The following is a 22257-nucleotide window of genomic DNA, read 5'->3' as shown; positions in this document are numbered from 1 at the left end:
ATTGCCTTGGCCAGAACTTCCAACACTATGTTGAATAGGAATGGTGAGAGAAGTCATCCCTGCCAGTTTTCAAAGGGAATGCTTCCAGGTTTTGCCCATTCAGTATGATATTGGCTGTGGGTTTCTCATAAATAGCTCTTATTATTTTGAGATACGTCCCATCAATACCTAGTTTATTGAGAGTTTTTAGCATGAAGGGCTGTTGAATTTTGTCAAAGGCCTTTTCTGCATCTATTGAGATAATCATGTGGCTTCTGTCTTTGGTTCTGTTTATATGATGAATTACATTTATTGATTTGCATATGTTGAACCAGCCTTGCATCCCAGGGATGAAGCCAACTTGATTGTGGTGGATAAGCTTTTTGATGTGCTGCTGGATTCAGTTTGCCAGTATTTTATTGAGGATTTTTGCATCGATGTTCGTCAGGGATATTGGTCTGAAATTCTCTTTTTTTGATGTGTCTCTGCCAGGCTTTGATATCAGGATGATGCTGGCCTCATAAAATGGGTTAGGGAGGATTCTCTCTTTTTCTATTTATTGGAATAGTTTCAGAAGGAATGGTACCAACTCCTCCTTGTACCTCTGGTGGAATTTGGCTGTGAATCCATCTGGTCCTGGACTTTTTTTGGTTGGTAGGCTATTAATCACTGCCTCAATGTCAGAGCCTGTTATTGGTCTATTCAGGGATTCAACTTCTTCCTGGTTTAGTCTTGGGAGGGTGTATGTGTCGAGGAATTTATCCATTTCTTCTAGATTTTCTAGTTTATTTGCATAGAGGTGTTTATAGTATTCTTTGATGGTAGTTTGTATTTCTGTGGGATTGGTGGTGATATCCCCTTTATCATTTTTTATTGCGTCTATTTGATTCTTCTCTCTTTTCTTCTTTATTAGTCTTGCTAGCAGTCTATCAATTTTGTTGATCTTTCCAGAAAAACAGCTCCTGCATTCATTGATTTTTTGAAGGGTTTTTTGTGTCTCTATTTCCTTCAGTTCTGCTCTGATCTTCATTATTTCTTGCCTTCTGCTAGCTTTTGAATGTGTTTGCTCTTGCTTCTCTAGTTCTTTTAAGAGTGATGTTAGGGTGTCAATTTTAGATCTTTCCTGCTTTCTCTTGTGGGCATTTAGTGCTATGAATTTCCCTCTACACACTGCTTAAATGTGTCCCAGAGATTCTTGGATGTTGTGTCTTTGTTCTTATTGGTTTCAAAGAACATCTTTATTTCTGCCTTCATTTCGTTATGTACCCAGTAGTCATTCAGGAGCAGGTTGTTCAGTTTCCATGTAGTTGAGCGGTTTTGAGTGAGTTTCTTAATCCTGAGTTCTAATTTGATTGCACTATGGTCTGAGACACCGTATGTTATAATTTCTGTTCTTTTACATTTGCTGAGGAGAGCTTTACTTCCATCTATGTGGGCAATTTTGGAATAAGTGTGATGTGGTGCTGAGAAGGATGCATATTCTGTTGATTTGGGGTGGAGAGTTCTGTAGATGTCTACTAGGTCTGCTTGATTCAGAGCTGAGTTCAAGTCCTGTGTATCCTTGTTAACTTTCTGTCTCATTGATCTGTCTAATACTGACAGTGGGGTATTAAAGTCTCCCATTATTATTGTGTAGGAGTCTAAGTCTCTTTGTAGGTCTCTAAGGACTTGCTTTATGAATCTGGGTGCTCCTGTATTGGGTGCATATATATTTAGGATAGTTAGCTCTTCTTGTTGAATTGATCCCTTTACCATTATGTAATGGCTTTCTTTGTCTCTTTTGATCTTTGTTGGTTTAAAGCCTGTTTTATCAGAGACTAGGATTGCAACCCCTGCTTTTTTTTTGTTTTCCATTTACTTGGTAGATCTTCCTCTATCCCTTTATTTTGAGCCTATGTGTGTCTCTGCACGTGAGATGGGTTTCCTGAATACAGCACACTGATGGGTCTTGACTCTTTATCCAATTTGCCAGTCTGTGTCTTTTAATTGGAGCATTTAGACCATTTACATTTAAGTTTAATGTTGTAATGTGTGAATTTGATCCTGTCATTGTGATGTTAGCTGGTTATTGTGCTCGTTAGTTGATGCAGTTTCTTCCTAGCCTTGATGGTCTTTACAATTTGGCATGTTTTTGCAGTGGCTGGTACTGGTTATTTCTTTCCATGTTTAGTGCTTCCTTCAGGAGCTCTTGTAAGGCAGGCCCGGTGGTGACAAAATCTCTCAGCATTTGCTTGTCTGTAAAGGATTTTATTTCTCCTTCACTTATGAAGCTTAGTTTGGCTGGATATGAAATTCTGAGTTGAAAATTCTTTTCTTTAAGAATGTTGAATATTGGTCCCCACTCTCTTCTGGCTTGTAGAGTTTCTGCCGAGAAACCCACTGTTAGTCTGATGGGCTTCCCTTTGTGGGTAACCCAACCTTTCTCTCTGGCTGCCCTTAACATTTTTTCCTTCATTTCAACTTTGGTGAATCTGACAATTATGTGTCTTGGAGTTGCTCTTCTCGAGGAATATCTTTGTGGAGTTCTCTGTATTTCCTGAATTTGAATGTTGGCCTGCCTTGCTAGGTTGGGGAAGTTCTCCTGAATAATATCCTGAAGAGTGTTTTCCAACTTGGTTCCATTCTCCCCGTCACTTTCAGGTATACCAATTAGACATAGATTTGGTCTTTTCACATAGTCCCATATTTCTTGGAGGCTTTGTTCATTTCTTTTTACTCTTTTTTTCTCTAAACTTCTCTTTTCATTTCATTGATTTGATCTCAATCACTGATACCCTTTCTTCCACTTGATTGAATCGGCTACTCAAGCTTGTGCATGCATCATGTAGTTCTCCTGCCATGGTTTTCAGCTCCATCAGGTCATTTAAGGTCTCCTCTATGCTGTTTATTCTAGTTAGCCATTCGTCTAATCTTTTTTCAAGGTTTTTAGCTTCTTTGTGATGGGTTCGAACGTCCTCCTTTGTCCTGGAGAAGTTTGTTATTACCAATCATCTGAAGCATACTTCCATCAACTCCTCAAAGTCATTCTCCGTCTAGCTTTTTTCTGTTGCTGGTGAAGAGCTGCGTTCCTTTGGAGGAGAAAAGCCACTCTGATTTTCAGAATTTTCAGCTTTTCTGCTCTGGTTTCTCCCCATCTTTGTGATTTTGTCTACCTTTGGTCTTTGATGATGGTGACGTACAGATGGGGTTTTGGTGTGGATGTCCTTTCTGTTTGTTAGTTTTCCTTCTAACAGTCAGGACCTTCAGCTACAGGTCTGTTGGAGTTTGCTGGAGGTCCACTCCAGACCCTGTTTGCCTGGGTATCACCAGTGGAGGCTGCAGAACAGCAAATATTGCAGAACAGCAAATGTTGCTGCCTGATCCTTCCACTGGAAGCTTTGTCTCAGAGGGGCACCCAGCTGTATGTGGTGTCAGTCGGCCCCTACTGGGAGGTGTCTCCTAGTTAGGCTACTCGGGGGTCAAAGACCCACTTGAGGAGGCAGTCTGTCTGTCCTCAGGTTTCAAACTCCATGCTGGGAGAACCACTACTCTCTTCAAAGCTGTCAGACAGGGAACTTTAAGTCTGCAGAAGTTTCTGCTGCCTTTTGTCCAGCTATGCCCTGCCCCCAGAGGTGGAGTCTACAGAGGCAGGCAGGCCTCCTTAAGCTGTGGTGGGCTCCACCCAGTTTGAGCTTCCCGGCCACTTTATTTACCTACTCAAGCCTCAGCAATGGCAGACACCCCTCCCCCAGCCTTGCTGCTGCCTTGCAGTTTGATTTCAGACTTCTGTGCTAGCAGTGAGCTAGGCTTCATGGGCATAAGACCCTCCAAGCCAGGTGCGGGATATAATCTCCTGGTGTGCCATTTCTAAGACAGTTGGAAAAGTGCAGTATTAGGGTGGGAGTGTCCCGATTTTCCAGGTACCATCTGTCACGGCTTCCCTTGGCTAGGAAAGGGAATTCCCCAACCCCTTGCACTTCCTGGGTGAGGTGATGCCCCGCCCTGCTTTGGCTCACACTCCATGGGCTGCACTCACTGTCCAACAAGTCCCAGTGAGATGGACCCAGTACCTCAGTTGGAAATGCAGAAATCACCCGTCTTCTGCATCACTCACACTGGGAGCTGTAGACTGGAGCTCTTCTTATTCTGCCATCTTGGAACCAAGTCCTCAAAGCTAAATTCTTTGTTATACAGTTAGACATTTGGATAACTTGTAAACACAGATTCTTACACTATAATGTAATTTTCTTTCTTTTTTTTTTTGTAGGGCATAACTTGAGTGTTTATCCTAATTTTGATGTTCCAGTGACAAGCCCTACAATAATGAATCTAAAAGACAAAGAAGATAACTGTATGGTAAATAGCAATTTATCTTTTAGGGAAGACCTTGTCTTGTCTACCATAAAACCATCCCAAATGGATTCTGATGAAGAAGTTATAAGGTGTCCAGAGCCGGCTGAGAATGTGGCCACACAAAATCATATGGACGTGTGCTCTGAATCTCAGGTGTATATATCAATTGGTGAATTTCAAAACAAAGCAGTTGTGCCTGAAGATGAATGTTGGACTGGCCAAACATCTGATGCTGGGACATATCCAATGGCAGATGTGGATACTTCTAGAAGGAGTCCAGGCCCAGAGGATGGACAGGCCCCAGTGCTGACCTACATTGATGTAAAATCTAGCAATAAGAACCCCTCCAGAGCTGAACCCCTGGTGGCCTTCAGTGCTCAACATGAGAGTAGGAGCTCTAGAGATAAGTATGGATTAGACAGGACTGGGCTAAGCAAAGTGGTAGTAGGTGGAAGCCACCAAAATGCCATCTCTTCAGACAAAACAACTCTTCATGAATTAAGTACTCTAGGAAAGGGAATAGATCAAGAGGGGAAGATGGTGCTGCTAAGCTTGAAATTCACCCCTTCTGAGCCCTGTGATCCACTAAGTTCTACCCTGAGGGAGCCCTTAGATATTAGGTCTTCCCTAAAGGACTCTCACACAGAAGAGCAGGAAGAACTCTCAGTGCTATCTGGGGTCATCAAGAGATCTTCATCCATCATATCTGATTCAGGCATTGAGAGTGAGCCAAGCTCCGTCGCCTGGTCAGAGGCCCGAAGCAGGGCTCTGGAGTTGCCCAGTGATCGGGAAGTCTTGCATCCGTGTGTTCGAAGACATGCCCTCCACCGGAACTCCCTAGAGGGTGGACACACAGAAAGTAACACGAGTTTGCCAAGCGGCATCCAGGCTTCTCTCACCTCCATTAGCTCTTTACCTTTTGAGGAGGATGAGCGGGAGGTGGCACTCACTAAGTTAACCAAGTCTGTATCTGCTCCCCACATCAGTAGCCCAGAGGAGTCTGCTGAAGATGCAGACACCAAACAGCAAGATGGAGGTTTTGCTGAACCTTCAGATATGCACAGCAAGAGCCAAGGTTCCCCAGGATCTTGCTCTCAACTTTGTGGTGACTCTGGAACACAGGATGCTGGAGCAGACCATCCCCTGGTGGAGATAGTTTTAGATGCTGACAACCAGCAGGGCCCCGGATACATAGACATCCCCAAAGGGAAAGGGAAGCAGTCTGATGCTCAAGGACACTGTCTTCCTGATGGCAGGACTGAGAATACTCCAGGCGTTGAAACCAAAGGTCTTAATTTAAAAATACCACATGTCATAGCATTTGAAAACCCCAGGACCAGGTCTCTTCATAGAGCACTTGTGGAAACCCCAAAGGGCACGCCTAAAGACTTGAATGTGGGTCAGCCAGCTCTTTCCAACAGTGGCATCTCAGAGGTTGAGGGTCTCTCTCAACATCAGGTGCCTGAATTGAGCTGTACGTCAGCTGCTGATGCCATCAACGTGAACCCAACAGGCCAGCAAAGCCAAAGCGGTTCACCTTGCATTATGGATGACACAGCATTTAATAGAGGAATGAATGCCTTCCCGGAGGCTAAACATAAAGCAGGCACTGTGTGCCCCACTGTGACACATTCCGTTCATTCCCAGGTTTTGAAAAACCAAGAGCTGAAGGCAGGCACTTCCATCATGGGGTCCCATCTGACTTCTGCAGAGACCTTTAGTGTGGACAGCCTGAAGGCTGTGGAGGTTGTGAACTTATCTGTGTCTTGCACTGCCACCTGTCTCCCTTTCTCATCTGTGCCCAAGGAGACCCCTGCCAGGGCTGGATTCTCTTCCAAACAGACTCTGTTTCCCATCACCCATCAGCCTTTGGGATCCTTTGGAGTTGTTTCTACCCACTCCAGCACGTTGGATGAGGAAGTCAGTGAGAGGATGTTTAGGTAAGCTGGCTGATAGGCTTACCTTTCCCACAACAGTCTTTTAGATTTTTCCACATATTTTTCCATTTCATGCATAGGGACTGTTTCAAAATTTAGATATCTGTGATTTTCTTATTTAAATAAGGTAATATATCATATTATAGATAATATGTCATATATATATTTAATTCATATCATATGAATTTAAAATGCAGAATACTGAAAGGAAGATAAAAATGGTCAATAAGTCTACCTCCAAATGTAACCACTGTGTATATTCTTCTGCATTTTTTCTATGTGAATCTATATTTATGCTTTTTATACAAAAATGAGACCATTCTGTACAAATGGCAATTGTAAATGTTTAATTTAATAATATATTAGAAATATCTTTCTATGTTTATAAATCTATGTTTGCATCATCATTGTAATGATTATACAATATTCTATTGCATGAATATACCATGATTTATTAACCAAATTCTTTACAAATGAACCTTTAAATTTTATTCAACTATTTATTTATTTATTTATTGAGACAGAGTCTCACTCTGTCGCCAGGCTGGAGTGCAGTGACGCAATCTCTGCTCACTGCAACCTCCGCCTCCTGGGTTCAAGTGATTCTCCTGCCTCAGCCTCCCAAGTAGCTGGGACTACAGGCACCCACCACCACACCCAGCTAATTTTTGTACTTTTAGTAGAGACGGGGTTTCACCATGTAGGCCAGGATGGTCTCGATTTCTTGACCTCGTGATCCGCCTGCCTGGGCTTCCAAAGTGCTGGGATTACAGGCATAAGCCACGGTACCCCGCCAATTTTGTTCAATTTTTATTATGAATATTATAACTCTCTTATGAATATCATTGTACCTCTACCTTTTCATGTTTTGCAAGGGGAGTTCTTTTAAGAGCCTTTGGGGAATACAATTCTTCATCAGATTTGACTCCCAAGCACCCTTTAACATTGTGGGACTTCTAAGTTTACCTTTGTAATGCCAGAATTCATTTCCTCATCCTTGTATTGGGTTTGTATTCATATTGCTCTCCCATCTATAAACTGTATATCTGATTATGTATATAATAGAATCATTTTTGTCAAAACATCCCATCTTCTTTACCCTTTTGCAAAATGCTAAAGAGTTACATATTAATGGTGTCTCCAAAAGAAATTGCCACAGGCAGGTAAACATTGGGTTTTTGTTTTATAAAGAATGTTAAATACCTATCATATGGTACTTGTCATTAATTCAGTGAGTACACAGCAGACATAGTAGATGCTGTCCAGTGCCTGCCTGGCCAGGGGTTCCCTTGCTTATATTGTACCTGCAGTCTAACGGAGAGACAGACACATGAGAGAAGTAGATGAGGGCAGTGACTGGGTAAATATGATGTTTCATGTGTGTGTGGTGGAGCCAGAAAGAAAAGCACCTAATTTGGCTTGGGGAAATGAGTGTGAATAGGGATAGTGGCCAGGCAAAGCTTCCTAGAGAAGATGGCATCTACTCTGAGAAGAAAATATAAGAGACAATGATGATGATGATGATGATGATGATGATGATGATGATGATGATGAGGCGGCTAATAACAAGAAATAGTAAGTGTCAGATTTGAGATTCTGACAATGGCAGTCTGACTCCAGAGTCCAGTCCCTTAACCATCATCTTGCCAGGTGACCAGACAAAGAGCATCATAGCTAAGTGAGAAAGGCATTTCAGGCACACAGGCCCTCAGGCACCAAGGCATGGAAGTAAAGCCAAGTCATGTAGTTCATGCAGAAAATTATAAGAAATGTGTTATTTGTGGAGGCTGGGAGTGGTGAGGAGTGATGCTGGAGAAGCAGGGGAAGGCCAAGCCATGGTGGGCCTGGGTGTCAATCAAGTCAAGAAGCTTTCACTTTTTAAAGACTGCATGGGGCCTTGGAGCTGGGTAGAATCTTTGATGTCCTGTCACTCTTGTCTCCTGTTCAACGCAGGAATCACATAAGCATCTGCAGAACCAAAACCCACGGAAGCTTTGTTTTTTTGTTTTTTTTTTCTTTTTTTTAATTTTTTTTTCTTTCTTTTTTTTTATTATACTTTAACTTCTAGGGTACATGTGCACAACGTGCAGGTTTTTTACATATGTATCCATGTGCCATGTTGGTGTGCTGCACCCATTAACTCGTCATTTACATTAGGTATATCTCCTAATGCTATCCCTCCCCCTTCCCCCCACCCCACAACAGACCTCACTGTGTGATGTTCCCCACCCTGTGTCCAAGTGTTCTCGTTGTTCAATTCCCACCTATGAGTGACAACATGCGGTGTTTGGTTTTTATAGAGTGCTTTCCTGCCTCCTTGTTCAGAACAAAGCTTCACTCACTAGCATGTCCCCTGGGGGCTCAAGTCAGCTTTGCCACTCAGCAGGCACTTTGCTTGTGGGTGCTCAGCCCTCCTACATACCAGCCCAGCTCATTTCCTGTTCGACATGAAGTACACAGCTTGGCTTGTGATTAATTAGTGTATTCTCCAGTTTTTATCAGGCCAAAGAAAAATTTAAAAAAGAACTGAAGATTGAAGGATTTCTGTACAGTGACTTAACTGTACTAGCTTCTGATATACCATATTTCCCACCAGAGGAAGAGGAAGAAAATTTGGAAGATGGAATTCACCTGGTTGTCTGTGTCCATGGCCTGGATGGTGAGTTCTAAAACAAGTTTTCTTCCCAAATTCTGTCATATATGCAAGTTATAATATTTATGCATTAATGTAAATGAGGTATTCATTCAACAGAATGTTCAATTAGCAACTGTGGAATGACAGTAATTATGATTAATCTAAGGAAATGGTATGGCTTGCTGTTAAAGAAAATATCTCTCTGTCACAAAAAATCTGTTAAGTAAATAAAATACATGAATGAATGAATAAATGTAGTGAAGGAGTGAATGGAATAAATCAATACATAAATAAATGGAATAAATGATTAATAGAATGAGTGTCAAAGTAAAAGAAGGAATGGAGTGAATGAATTACTGAAATTAATGTATTATGGGAATGAATATATTAATGAAATGCATGAATACAGTAATTTGAACCCATGAATTCATGGAATTCATGAGTCAATACAATGGTCTGAATAAAGGAAGAAATGGAGAGGAACGAAGACATGTATTCATTTTGAGGAGCTCAGGTTAGTGGCCCAAACTATTTTGCTACCTATTTTTATTTACCTCCCACTTATAGGATACCTTTTGTATACCAGGGACTTTGCTAGGTTCTGGAATTTGCAGAAACAACAAAAACTTTCTCACTCATCAGCTCAATGTCATACATGACCAGTCTGTACCTCTCATGTGTATGACACTACAGTAAAATGAGATAAGACTCTGAATACCTTTGTTAAAATAAGAAATCCGATCGGGCTATAGGCAATTTTTTTTCCATCATGCATGTGAAAGATGAGAAATGTTATAAAGATAGAGCGGCTTCACCCCTTTTGTACTGTCAGAAAACGGAGCCATAGATCACATTATCAACTGGGCAGCAAGTCTTGAAAACCGCAACCGATAACAAGCACAGGGTGCTTTGGAAGATGACTTCTCTAGTTCAAGGTGCATATGTCTAAACTCTGCAGAATTTTCAGGATCCACTCGTTCAAATTCAATTTCCAATTTCCATTCAATTAACAGAGAGCTGAGCATGTTGATAACAGTTATGAATATTTACACAACTCTTCATGTACAAAAACCTCAAGATTTGTATTCTTATAAATGTTCTCAGTTTATTAATAACACCTCATTAAATCATATTTTCTGAGAAAATTTTAAGTTGCAGAAAGTTCTCTTTCCCTTAGTAGCTGAAGGAGAGGGGGCCATTTCTACCCATTACTTAACACTTAATGCTGAAAATACACACTTGCAGCTTTTTTTTTTTTTTCCTAAGGCAGGCCCTGGCATATCATTAGGGAACTTTAAACAATAGAAACAGTGGGACCAAAGAGCCTAATTTCACTGACAAAAATGAAAGAGGGAATGAATAATACTTAACCTCATAACACAAAATGCACAGATTTCCTTTAAAAAATGACCATTTTATGACTGTGACCCTACAAGTTTGAGCATGTACTCTGACAGGCCACCAACATGGGTGGCGTTTGGGCATATTTGAGTCATCCTTAAGCATTAGAGATAATCCCAAACACCTGGACTTCCCCCATTCCATGTGGCACTTTCACCCTCCTTTGAATCATTGGGTAGTTTCATAAAGAATGATATTTTTCACTCACAGTTTACAAACTATTTTGGAACTATGACGTGTGGGGTATATTTACATGATAAAGTAGGCAATGTATATATCCAAATACCCAGCTTCGAACTTTCAACTGTACAGGGAACTTTTAAGAAATAGGACAAAAAAAAAAAAAAAAAAAAAAAAAAAAAAAAAAAAAAAAAAAAAAAAAAAAAAAAAAAAAAAAAAAAAAAAAAAAAAAAAAAAAAAAAAAAAAAATTTATTAAGACACAATTGAACCCCTATGACCATCATTAAATTTATGCCTCACTATACTTGCATATAAACCTTATTCTGTTGCAGTAAATCCATTTTTTTTTTCACATGACTTTTATTTTGGGAATGCATTTCCTGTGTTCTTTGTGCCTTGATAGCCTTGCATTCTTAACCTTTCATTCCTCTGTCCTGATGGCCACTGCTGTGCCTCCATAGAGCTTGCTCTGTCGTGACTCTTGTTCCCAATAGACAGTCCTATTCTATTTAGATAACTGTGCCATGATTGGCCAATTGGGAGGTAGGGGGAGGCTTGCAGATCACCTATAAAAGGCAGCACTACCTTAGATAGTCTTCCTTTTAAGTAAGTAACTGAAGATGGGGCTGGTAGGGGTCCCATTGTGCCCCATCAGCCATCAAAAGAACCGCTTTCAAAATGGAATTTACTGTGGAAGAAGGGGAGGCGGTGTACCTCCCACTGTTCCTGTATGCAGAGTGTTCACAAGCCACGTGCTCACAGATCAGGGGTAACTCTATCGAGGTGGGACCACTAGAAAGGACCAGACTGAGTGTGGGGGGCCAAGGGGTGGCAGGAGAGCCGGGGTTTGTAGCTGTTTTAGTTTTTTATATTATCTACTGAACCAAAACTGAGAAAACCCAGTAGAAATGGGGAAAGAGGGAGAGAGAAAGAAATTCCTCGTGTGTCAACCTTTTATATGACTAACTACGGGACTGGGGTGGGGGTTATCTGTCATTTTTAGGGAACAGTGCAGACCTCCGGCTGGTAAAGACTTTCATAGAACTGGGGCTCCCTGGAGGAAAACTGGACTTCCTAATGTCTGAAAAGAATCAGGTATGATGATAAAAATATCAGAACTGGAAGAACCCTGGATGCAAGCTTACGTGAGCCTCCTAAATGCACCACGATAATTTATGGACACACACAGATAGGAGGAGACCTTGAAAAGAAATGCTGGCCAGGCATTTGGATGGGTTGGAAAGAAAAGACTTACTGTTTTATTTTGGGAGGGAGAGGAAACGGTAAGAAATGAGAACATGTGAATCAGTTGACTGGAGCCTTTGCCCTCACAGGGCATTAGGGTGGGTGGCAAGTAAGAGCATAAATTATTTGGGTAATGACCCACTTCCTAACTGTTGGCACTCAGTTCTGCTGCCTTTACTTGGGCACCTGCTCTATGCAAAGTTGTGCACCATGCAGTACACAGAGGTATAGATGTTGACGGAGAGAGAAGAGAATGACTTTTTGGAGCATCTGAGTACTCTGTACCTGTTTCCTCATTTTATCTTCATGGCATTTCTATCACACATTTATACCACCATCTCCTCACAGGACAGGGAACAGAGCTTCTGGGAGTTAGACAGGGTCCATGTCAGGTTGTCCTGGAGAGGAGGATACTATATATGATCTCCAGGAAGATAATTCCTGTGTGCACCCAACTTTAATACATGAACAAATCTGACGCAGTGTTAAGAGAGGATGGCCAGGCATGGTGGCTCGCACCTATAATCCCAGCATTTTGGGAAGCCAAGGCAGGCAGATCACTTGAGCCCAGGAGTTCAAAAACAGCCTGGGCAACAAAGTGAGTCCCTTTCTCTACAAAAAATACAAAAATTAGCCTGGTGTGATGGTGTGCACCTATATTCCCAGCTACTTGGGAGGCTGAGGTGGGAGGATCACATGAATCCAAGGAGGTCAGGGTTGCAGTGAACTGTGATCGCACCACTGCACTCCAGCCTGGGTGAAAGAGCAAGACCCTGTCTCAAAAAATAAAATAATAAAATAAAATAAAATAATGAAATAAAATAAAAAATAACCAGGCCAGTCAGAGGAGGGAGCAGGGAAGTGAGTGAGCAGCACTTGCTCACTTTGTGTTTGTGATTTGTGCTAGTGACGTTTTCTTTTCAGGGAAGATAAGAATTATTAGCAAGAGAGATCTGGTGAGGAAATAATCCTTCCGGGTGTGCACATCCAGCAACTCTCTGATGCGGCTTCGTGGCTGCTGGGTTCAACCTGGAAACCTCAGGTCTTTAGAGCTGGACCTTTACACAATTCACTTAATTGCAGGAGGTGGCCACTCAGTACTGATTATGCACTCATTGTTGTTACTTTTTGAAAGTTGTCTCATCAGCAGGTCCACTTGCAGTATATATTAATATACTTTTAAACGCCTTGGTTGGGGAGTTCCTGATATTACTTTTTAAACCTACTGTGATTTCCAAAGCATAGCTCATCGTTGTCAACTCAGGCCTCATAATTATAGCTATTTGTTTAAATAATGTATATGTTGAATTAATATTTTATAGATTAGGAAACAGGCTCTGAAAAGTTAGAGAAAAAAAAGCAGCATCTCTCTTAGGTATATTTTACCTATTTTCTTGTTTGTTTGTTTTTGAAATGGAGTCTCGCTCTGTTGCCCAGGCTGGAGTGCAGTGGCACGATCTCCGCTCACTGCAACCTCCACCTCCTGGGTTCAAGCGATTCTCCTGCCTCAAGCCTCCTGAACTACAGGTGTGTGCCACCAGGCCCGGCTAATTTTTTGTAGTTTTAGTAGAGACAGGGCTTCACCATGTTAGCCAGGATGATCTTGATCTCCTGACCTCATGATCCGCCTGCTTTGGCCTCCCAAAGTGCTGTGATTACAGGCATGGGCCACCACGCCTGGCCTATTTTACCTAATTTTTAACATGGCACTAAGAAGGTGGCGACACTATCCCCCTTTAATAAATAAGGAGACTGAGGTTTAGATGGGAAGCAACAGGTCCAGGGCACAGATCCCATAAGCAGAAGAGCTTATGGTTCTTTCTTATTCCAGGAAGTCTAGAGACTTAGCAGTATGCTTTATTCTCTCGCGCCTCAAAGCTCATTGGATGGCAGGTGACAGAGACTCGTAAAGGTCTTCTCTTCACCACTCCTATCCCCCAACACGTGCTCCTTTCTTCACAGGATAGACATTTGTGAGACATCCTATTCACTTTCCCTAGCTCTTGGCAGCCCATGGTGTTACAGACAGCTCCACATATGAGGAACTTTTCAAACACTTTTGGATATTGGCCCCAAATCTATTTCTCTTTGACTCTAATTCATGTTTCTTAAAGTTAGTCCCTGAGGTTATAGAAACCAATCTAATATATCTTCCTTGTTGCTGCCCTTCAAATATTCAAGGACATATGTGGCATTCCTCCTCTTCCTTTGATCTCCTGGATCCTTCAACCATCCATCCTAAGACATGGGTGACTTTACGATCCTTCCCAAAGCTGACTGCTTACTCTAAAGGCTATGCCACAGAAAGGGGAGGGCCTTGGGAGTCAGGCCTGTCTTGGTGTGAACCCTGGGTCATGTGAGGTGAATAGGTGGCCTCCCCTCCCAGAGTCTATTTCCTCCTCCGTGAAGCAGGGGCGGCAATCCCAGTGGCATGCTGACACACCGGGCACGTGGTGTGGCAGTTGGTACCACAAGCTTGCTACTTCAGGGTCAGCCACCCTCCCAGCTGAGCGTTCCTGAGCATCTCCATGTTTCTTCCTCAGAGCCCCGGTCTGTGGGCCTTTTGTCCTGAAGTCATATCTTATCCTATAGCCCTAACAGCAGAGGTAGGCACACCCCCAGTAGGCACCACAGTGTTTAGTGCAGGAAGACAGGCTGTGCACAGAGCCCAGTCCCCGCCACAACCATACCCAACATCTGTTCCTCTCTCTTCTTCCAGATGGACACATTTGCAGATTTTGATACTATGACGGATCGGTTATTGGATGAAATCATTCAACACATTCAGTTGTACAACCTCTCCATATCCCGAATTAGGTAAAAGGAAACCACAGGTAGTTAATGCTGGGGGAAGAGGGGGGACATTTTTGAGTGTTTGCTGTATAAAAGCAATAATATGATGCCTTCTGCATACCACTGAGCTAAGCTAACTTGTGACTTTTAATAAATTACTTTTAAAGCAGAAGTAAGTACCAGGTCTGATGTACACATTCATCTCTGCCACAGTTTATGTCAGGGAGAATAAAAATTTTGTAGTTCTGTAGAAAGAGTCTTGGACTTACAACAAAAATTCCTAGGTTTGAATTCTTGTTCTAACACTCACAAGTTGGAATCTTGTTTCTTGCCATGTACCAGATATATAACCTTTTGCAAGGTTTCCAAATCTCTAAACCTCTGTTTTCTTATCTATGAAGAGGAACTAGCACTGAGATGATGTTTGAAAAAGGCTGGGTGCAGTGGCTCACACCTGTAATCCCAGCACTTTGGGAGGCTGAGGCAGGTGGATCACGAGGTCAGGAGATCGAGATCATCCTGGCTAACACGGTGAAACCCTATCTCTACTAAAAACACAAAAATATTAGCTGGTAGTGGTGGCGGGCACCTGTAGTCTCAGCTACTCAGGAGGCTGAGGCAGGAGAATGGCGTGAACCTGGGAGGCAGACCTTGCAGTGAGCCGAGCCGAGATTGCGCCACTGCACTCCAGCCTGGGCAACAGAGTGAGACTCCACCTCAAAAAAAAAAAAAAAAAAAAAAAGCAGCAGCAGAATGAGTTGCCCACCCCAAAGAGAGGGTTTCAATCAGCACTACTTTTATTCTTACACTGTACCAAATGTTTCAGTGATGACAGTGCTAGTAAGCAGCTTGCATTTTTCATGCATTTGAATATGTAGACATAGTGCTAATCCCTTGATATGCATTATCCCATTTAGTCTTCAGATACAAAATATTACTTCTTTATTCCCCAAATGAAGCCTATAGAGGTTAGATTAAAAAGAATAAAAGAAAAGCTAGGTAAGGCAGCTTCGTAGGCTGACACTGATTTCCTTTCTTGGCTGGTTTTATGCTCATCATGAGTAGAGGTGGGGAGGTATAGCCTCTTATATAATAGGCTCTCAATAAATAAGTATTTAACTTGAGAGTAATGATGCATCGAACACGTGGGCCTGTGAGTAGCAGTATGGCTGGAGCAGAGCCTGCAGGAGGGGGTCTAACAGCATGGTCTGTGAGCAGGTGTTTCAATATATACACAGTGGGTGAAGGAGAGGATGAATGGCATTGTGGGCCTCCCAAGCAGGATAAGGACTTGGGACTTGATCCTGTGAATCACCAGGAGATTTCAATGCTCAGAGGTGCATTTCAGGAAGGACCTTCCCTTCCCCCACGTGGAATAAAGCAGGCTGCTCTAACAGCATGAAGCTGGCTGAAATGCCCACACTTCTCCCCTGACCGGGCACAGAGCTCCCATTCACAGACCCCATCTCGGGCTTCTCATGGCCAGGGTTTGGAAAGCTGATGAGGTTGAGTTGGCAGTCCCTGTTCTCTGTGCCAGTTCCCCTACATTCAGTGGGAGGTGGAGAACGCTGGCCCCTGATGCTTCCAGCACCGCACTCTTGGGCAGCAGTATTCACCATCACACTCACGGGTACCCCTTCTGTTTCTCCACAGCTTCATTGGCCATTCTCTTGGCAACATCATCATCCGATCGGTCCTCACACGGCCCCGGTTCCGGTATTACCTCAACAAACTCCACACGTTCCTGTCACTCTCTGGGCCTCACCTGGGAACCCTGTACAACAACAGCACCCTGGTTAGTACAGGTAAGATTCTTCTGGGACTCATCATTCCTCAGAGTTAATCTGGGGCCTCCGGGGCGTGAAACGAGGGACAGGTTCTTCCACATGGAACCCTGTGACTGTGGAGTGTTTTCCAAGCATGGCATGGAGGGAGGAGTCCTGGCCTTAGAGGTGTGGCCCTTATGTCTGGGGGCTGAGTGAGGTGACACTAGATGTTTTCCAGGATCCTTTCTGCCTTCAAATTTCTGTGAAAAAAAAAGGCAATGTCCCTGGGGTCCTGGTTGGAAAAGACTAACAAGGCACGGTGTTGTGATGAAGAGAACAGGGACTCTGAATCAGGCCACCTGCGTGACAAACCTGTGGTTAAGTCCTGACCAGGACACTTGAGGGAGACTCTGGCCTAGACATTTAATCTCTGTGCTCCTCAGTCTCCCTGTTTGTAAAATGGAGATTATGTGTGTGTGTATCTGTGTTTGTGTATATGGATGTATACATATATGTGTGTGTACAAGCATGGATACGATATATGTGTGTATACATATATATGGTTTGTAGGTGCATATGTGCATGTGTGTGTCATAGAATTGTTGAAGATTACACAGGGGAAGGAAATCAGGTTAACTAACGTCTATGGGAGATCAAATATATCAGCAAGAGCCAGACAAAGAAGGACCCTGAATGACTCGAGAAGATGTTAGACTTACCCTGTAGACCTTGTAGATACTACTCATGAGATTTTAGCTGAGGAGGTGACATGGTTTGGTGTATGGAAGCCCAAGGAGGGCATTGAGTTGTATATGTAATAACGAGTCATTTATTAAATCATGTTCTTAACAAATACCTCAGTAGTTCCTGATTGTTCAAACTCATTATGTGGCATTAGGGTCACTCCTGATAAGCTTCCTTGTCCCTGCAATCTTCCAGGCCTCTGCCACTGTCCCCGTCCTCTCCCAACACTAGCGTTGTTTCCTCATGACCTGGTCAGTTTAGTTAGTTTGCTTTTAAGTTATTTTATGGCATACTTGTGAATATGAGTTATCTGACACATTGGCACATAACAAATGGAAGTCCTTTCCTCTGCACTCTCTCTTTCCTCCCAAACCAATGAAGCCATTCTTTGGACAGAAACAAATTTGTTAAACTACATTTTCCCCCCACAGTTATAAAGTAATCTTGCAACATTATAAAATAGTTTTTAAAAAGAGAGACTTTACCAATAATGTCTCCAATCTAGCATATCCAGAGTAATTTTATATATTTCATTCTACTTATCTTTGCGCACACACATTGACGTAGCAGTCAGTGTAATATGTGTACATACCATAGCTTGCTTATTTCCTTGTGTTTCTATCAGATTAATTTGCTTGTTGTGGTTACATAATCCTCACACTCATCGATGTTAGTGTTTGCCTAAGCTTAGCTAAACACATGAGATTTTTTTTTTTTTTTTTTGAGAGAGAGTCTTGCTTTTGTCGCCCAGGCTGGAGTGCAATGGCGCAGTCTCGACTCACTGCAACCTCTGCCTTCCAGGTTCAAGCGATTCTTCTGCCTCAGCCTCCCAAGTAGCTGGGATTACAGGTGCCTGCCACCACACCTGGCTAATTTTTTAATAGAGTTGGGATTTCACCATTTTAGCCAGGCTGGTCTCGAACTCCTGACCTCAGGTGATCCACCCGCCTCGGCCTCCCAAAGTGCTGGGATTACAGGCATGAGCCACCAGGCCCAGCCAACAGATGAGTTGTGAAGTGAGACATTTATTTTAGCTTTACTGTATCCTAAATGTATCTGTAAGGATCATTCTTATATTCTTTTCGCATTGAAAATTATTACCCTAGGCTTCTTTTTCGGAAGGAGATTGACTGGATTGAAGAGTGTGGGTAGTTTCTTACTCTGAAGGCTGTGGTCCTATCATTTTTGCAGGATGGTTTAAGTCCTTGCCACCAGTACATGAGAGGACAAATTTACCTCTAACTTCCCAACTATTTGCTAGTATGCCTACTTCTCTCTTATTTTCAAGTTAACTAAAATTCACAGTTTAACATTCATCTCACCAAAATTCCATGCCAATTATTTTTTGTTTTGTTTCATGTTTTTTATTTTTATTTTGTTTTTGTCTTCCCAGGCTTATGGCTCATGCAGAAACTGAAGAAATCCGGGTCTCTACTGCAGCTGACCTTCAGGGATAATGCTGATTTGCGCAAATGTTTCCTCTACCAACTAAGCCAAAAAACAGGTCAGTGGTTTCCCCCACAGCTGCAGTTATGAGTTTGAGCTTGGGATTCAACTCCTGAGACACAAATGAGATATAATGCTACATTGATTCACTCACAGAAGGGCCTAGTCAGGAGGCCCAGCACTCAAAGCTCTTCGGCTCATTGGGAGGCCAACAGCTACCAGGAACTCAGCTCCTCTTGCCCATTGCCCATATGGCACATGAGAGATTGAGCCAAGGTGTGTGTAAGATCATTTCAATAGCCAGAAGCTGTAGCTTCCACTTTGTGCTAGTTTTTCAATGTTCTCATTGCATAGGCCTAAGATCTGTGTACCAACTTCACCCAAGTACAGGCCCATCTACAAAAAAGGCAGATGCAACATTTTCCGCTGATGTTGACTGTGCAGTGGGAGACGGGGGTCATCGTCAGGCAGGCCTGCTATTATACCTGCACCCTCTCTCTGTGACGTGGAAGTGCACAGAGGTGTTGAAGACCCTGCCTGCTACACAGGAATGTCCACAGAGGACAAAAGTAACGGTGGTCCCCATGTCCAGTCGGGGAGTGGAGCAGCTGACTGATCGCACTGCTCAGTCCCACCACGCAAGCTGGCCTGGCCCAGGGTCTGTTCTTGGTCACAATCTTCCACCGTCCTGTAAACACTGACTCTGCTGATCCTTCTGTGCCTGTGAATCTGGGGTAGCCACGGGCTGATCTGTGAGCCCGGCTGAGTTCCTTTCCTACTTTCTGCCTCTGTGTGTTGAGTTGAGCTCTTAGAGCTATCTCCTGTTGAGGAGGAGGAGGGAGGCAGGGCTTGGCAGAAGAAGGTGGGACTGCAGTGTGATCACTGTAGAGTCAGTCCGTCAGGGGTGCAGGAGCTGGGGTGGCCCTGGAGAGCTGTCCTGAAGGAGGGGGAGGGGCTGGCCATTACACCTTTGTCTTCCTCACCCGTGTATTGGCCAGCTGTTGAAGTAGGCTGCCCCCAGTGTGTGATGTCTGATGAGGGGACCCACTTCAGTAGGGGACACATAGCTAAGAGCTGACAGCCGCCCACCCAGCAGGATCTGGGGAATGAGAAGGATGGCCTCAGTACAGATGGAGTGTCCGGGTGGTCTGCAGTGCTCTGGAGGTTCACGATGGGCTCTGAGGCCTGGAGGGATACACTATGACGTTTAATTTGAAGGGTCCCTCTGTCTGCATTGTGGGGACAGATTGCAGGAAGGCAAGACTGGCTGCAGAGAGGTGAGTTCTGAGCCTGTTTTCCTAAAGCATGGGACGTGGTGAAGGCTGGAATTAGGGGAGGTGCTGGGGTTGAGGAGGAAGAACAAGATAGACTGACTTTTCCTTATGAACCGCTTAATATTTCTACCCCCAAAAGGCTTTTTTGGTCACATCCTTGTTGCTTATTTCTCTGTGTCCAGAGTAGCTTTCTGTGTGTCTCCTTAGCTTTCATGGCTGATGAGAACAGGCTTCATCTCCCCTCACAAATGCAAAGCCCCTGCATAGTGACTTCTTTTCTCAACCTCCGATAGGCCCCTGCGATACCTCTGTGCCATCTGCTGTGCATTGTTAAACCTCAGGACAGAATGCCCTTGTGCAATGAATGACACAACTAGTGTGTGGTGTGTCATCATTTTTTCTCTCTCTGGGACAAGTCTGGAAATTTGTGCAAATTTCCAAAGGGTGTTGAAGTTGAAACTACCTGGGTAAAAAGCACTCATCTGGCTAATTGTTACAGGGCTGCAGTATTTTAAAAACGTCGTGCTGGTTGCTTCTCCCCAAGACCGTTATGTGCCATTTCATTCAGCCAGGATTGAAATGTGTAAAACTGCCCTCAAAGACAGACACACAGGTAAGCTACGTTTAATTTTTGCTCAGGGACTTTCTGATTTGAAAAGCAAAAGCAAATTCATGAAATTGATTATGCCTATTGGGAACACCTGGGCTATAGGTTTAGCGCTGCCTTTATCTTAGCTTAGTGATAGGACAAACATAGCTCATCTCGATGTTATTGTGCCAGATCCTTCCTTTGTGTAATAAACAGTCACATGTTTATTAGATTATGAAACTTTTGTTCAGTCCTATTGTGTGCCAGCCACTGAAATTGATGGCTGGGATGTATAATTCAATGAGACAGGCCCTGCCCTCAAGGGGCACATTGTCTAGTTGGAGCCTCAACAAGTAATAGCAATGAGAGTAAAATGCGATAAGTCAAAAAATAAAATAATGTCTAAGGCATTAAGGCAGCTCAGAAGTGGAACAGGGCATAGGACAGAGTCACACGAGGATCCCTGGAGACGACAATGAGTTAAGTTTTAAAGGATAGGTAGGAATTTTCCAGACAATCAAGATGGATGTGGGCTGGCATTCCTGGTTTCCTTTGGTTAGTTTGTTTAATTGGTTTTTTTTAAAACATATTTTTAGCTTTTAATTTTGAAATAATTTTATACTCAAAAAATGTTGCAACAACAGTACAAAAAATTCCTGTATACGTTTCACTCTGACGCCCAATATTAGCGTCTTACATAACCATTGTACCATTATCAAAATCAGAAAATTAATACTGATTCAATATTATTATCTAATTTATAGACCTTATCTAAATTATGTCAGTGTCCACTAATGTCCCCTTTCTCTTCCAGAATCCAATCTAATTTGTTTATTTCTATGTCAGGCATATTGATTATTTTTTAAGTGAATAGTAGTTTTGTTATATTTTAAGGTACTATCAAAAAATAGTGTACTAAAGGTCCAAAGATTTGGTGCAAATATATAATTGGGTCTATTCCAAATTTTCACTGGTATCTAGAAAATCCAAGAGGAATTTTGATGAAAAAAATTTAAAAATTAGTTTTAATACATAAAATAGCATTGTGCTTTATGCCATCTAGTATATGTAATGAAAAGTAACACAGGGCATATTCTAAAATGATTCTTTTTTTCTGATTAAAAACATTATAGAATATTTGAAAAAGTCAAACTTATTTACATAATTTACGATCCTTTCTAACTCCACCTCTATCACTACCTACTTTTCATGTTCTTCTTCTAGTCTGTCTCTTCAAGTGTTTATGATAAACGTTATAATTTTGTGTCGTGATTTTATTTAGACTAATATAGTTATTTGTCCATGTTAGTAAAATATCATAAATACAAACACATTTTAATAATTATAGACTATATGCATATGCCATAATTTAATTAACAACTTCTCAATTACTGCACATGTAGCTTGCTTCTGGAAGGTTTCCTTTTTAGTTATTACATGAAGAAAGACTTTGCATGTGTAAATTTTTAATACATCTATGGTATTTCATTAAAATCGATTTCTAGTAGTGGTATTATTGGAGGAAAATGTTAATGAGTTACTACTCTTGAAGTTTTTTGCCAAATTCTCTTCTAAAATATTGATACCAGCAACACGTGTACTGTTAGAGTATATTAGTGCCTGCCTATCTCACTCTACTGTCTCTCAGATTAAATATTAATTTAAAGATATTTGCTTATAATTTTTCAGCCTGAATTTTTAAATACTGATGCTTTTTTATGTATATTTTTAATCCATTTTTAAATATTTTCTAACTGCCCATGGGACATCATTATATGTTAAGACCTGTGACAATAAATAAAGAGTCAGTGATCTGGTTTTCAGTTCAGACTTGACTAAACATAGCTGTTGTCAATAGACAGCCAAACTGTTTCTTTGTGCAGGGATTTGCTAATTTTCCTTGCCTACTTTCTTATCTCCCTGACATAGAGAAGT

At 42.2% G+C, this 22257-nt stretch overlaps 1 protein-coding gene across 4 annotated transcripts in view; it reads left to right on the top strand.

The window, feature by feature from the left end:
- The window catches only part of FAM135B (family with sequence similarity 135 member B), a 364989-nt gene that overhangs the window by 337598 nt on the left and 5134 nt on the right, over nt 1-22257 (top strand). For 3 of the 4 annotated variants that reach the window (XM_030794947.1, XM_012506834.2, XM_030794946.1), the window contains 7 exons: nt 4226-6251; nt 8741-8907; nt 11469-11560; nt 14430-14527; nt 16157-16308; nt 18407-18517; nt 20233-20346. In XM_030794947.1, coding sequence (XP_030650807.1) covers nt 4226-6251; nt 8741-8907; nt 11469-11560; nt 14430-14527; nt 16157-16308; nt 18407-18517; nt 20233-20346 — 2760 coding nt within the window. Of the gene's footprint in view, nt 1-4225; nt 6252-8740; nt 8908-11468; nt 11561-14429; nt 14532-16156; nt 16309-18406; nt 18518-20232; nt 20347-22257 lie in introns of those variants that run through there. The other variant, XM_030794948.1, reaches the window with a different exon arrangement.

The sequence above is a fragment of the Nomascus leucogenys genome, chromosome 16, assembly GCF_006542625.1.
Source record: "Nomascus leucogenys isolate Asia chromosome 16, Asia_NLE_v1, whole genome shotgun sequence".
Classification (NCBI taxonomy): Eukaryota; Metazoa; Chordata; class Mammalia; order Primates; family Hylobatidae; genus Nomascus; species Nomascus leucogenys.
This window is presented reverse-complemented; position numbering and strand designations above follow the sequence as displayed.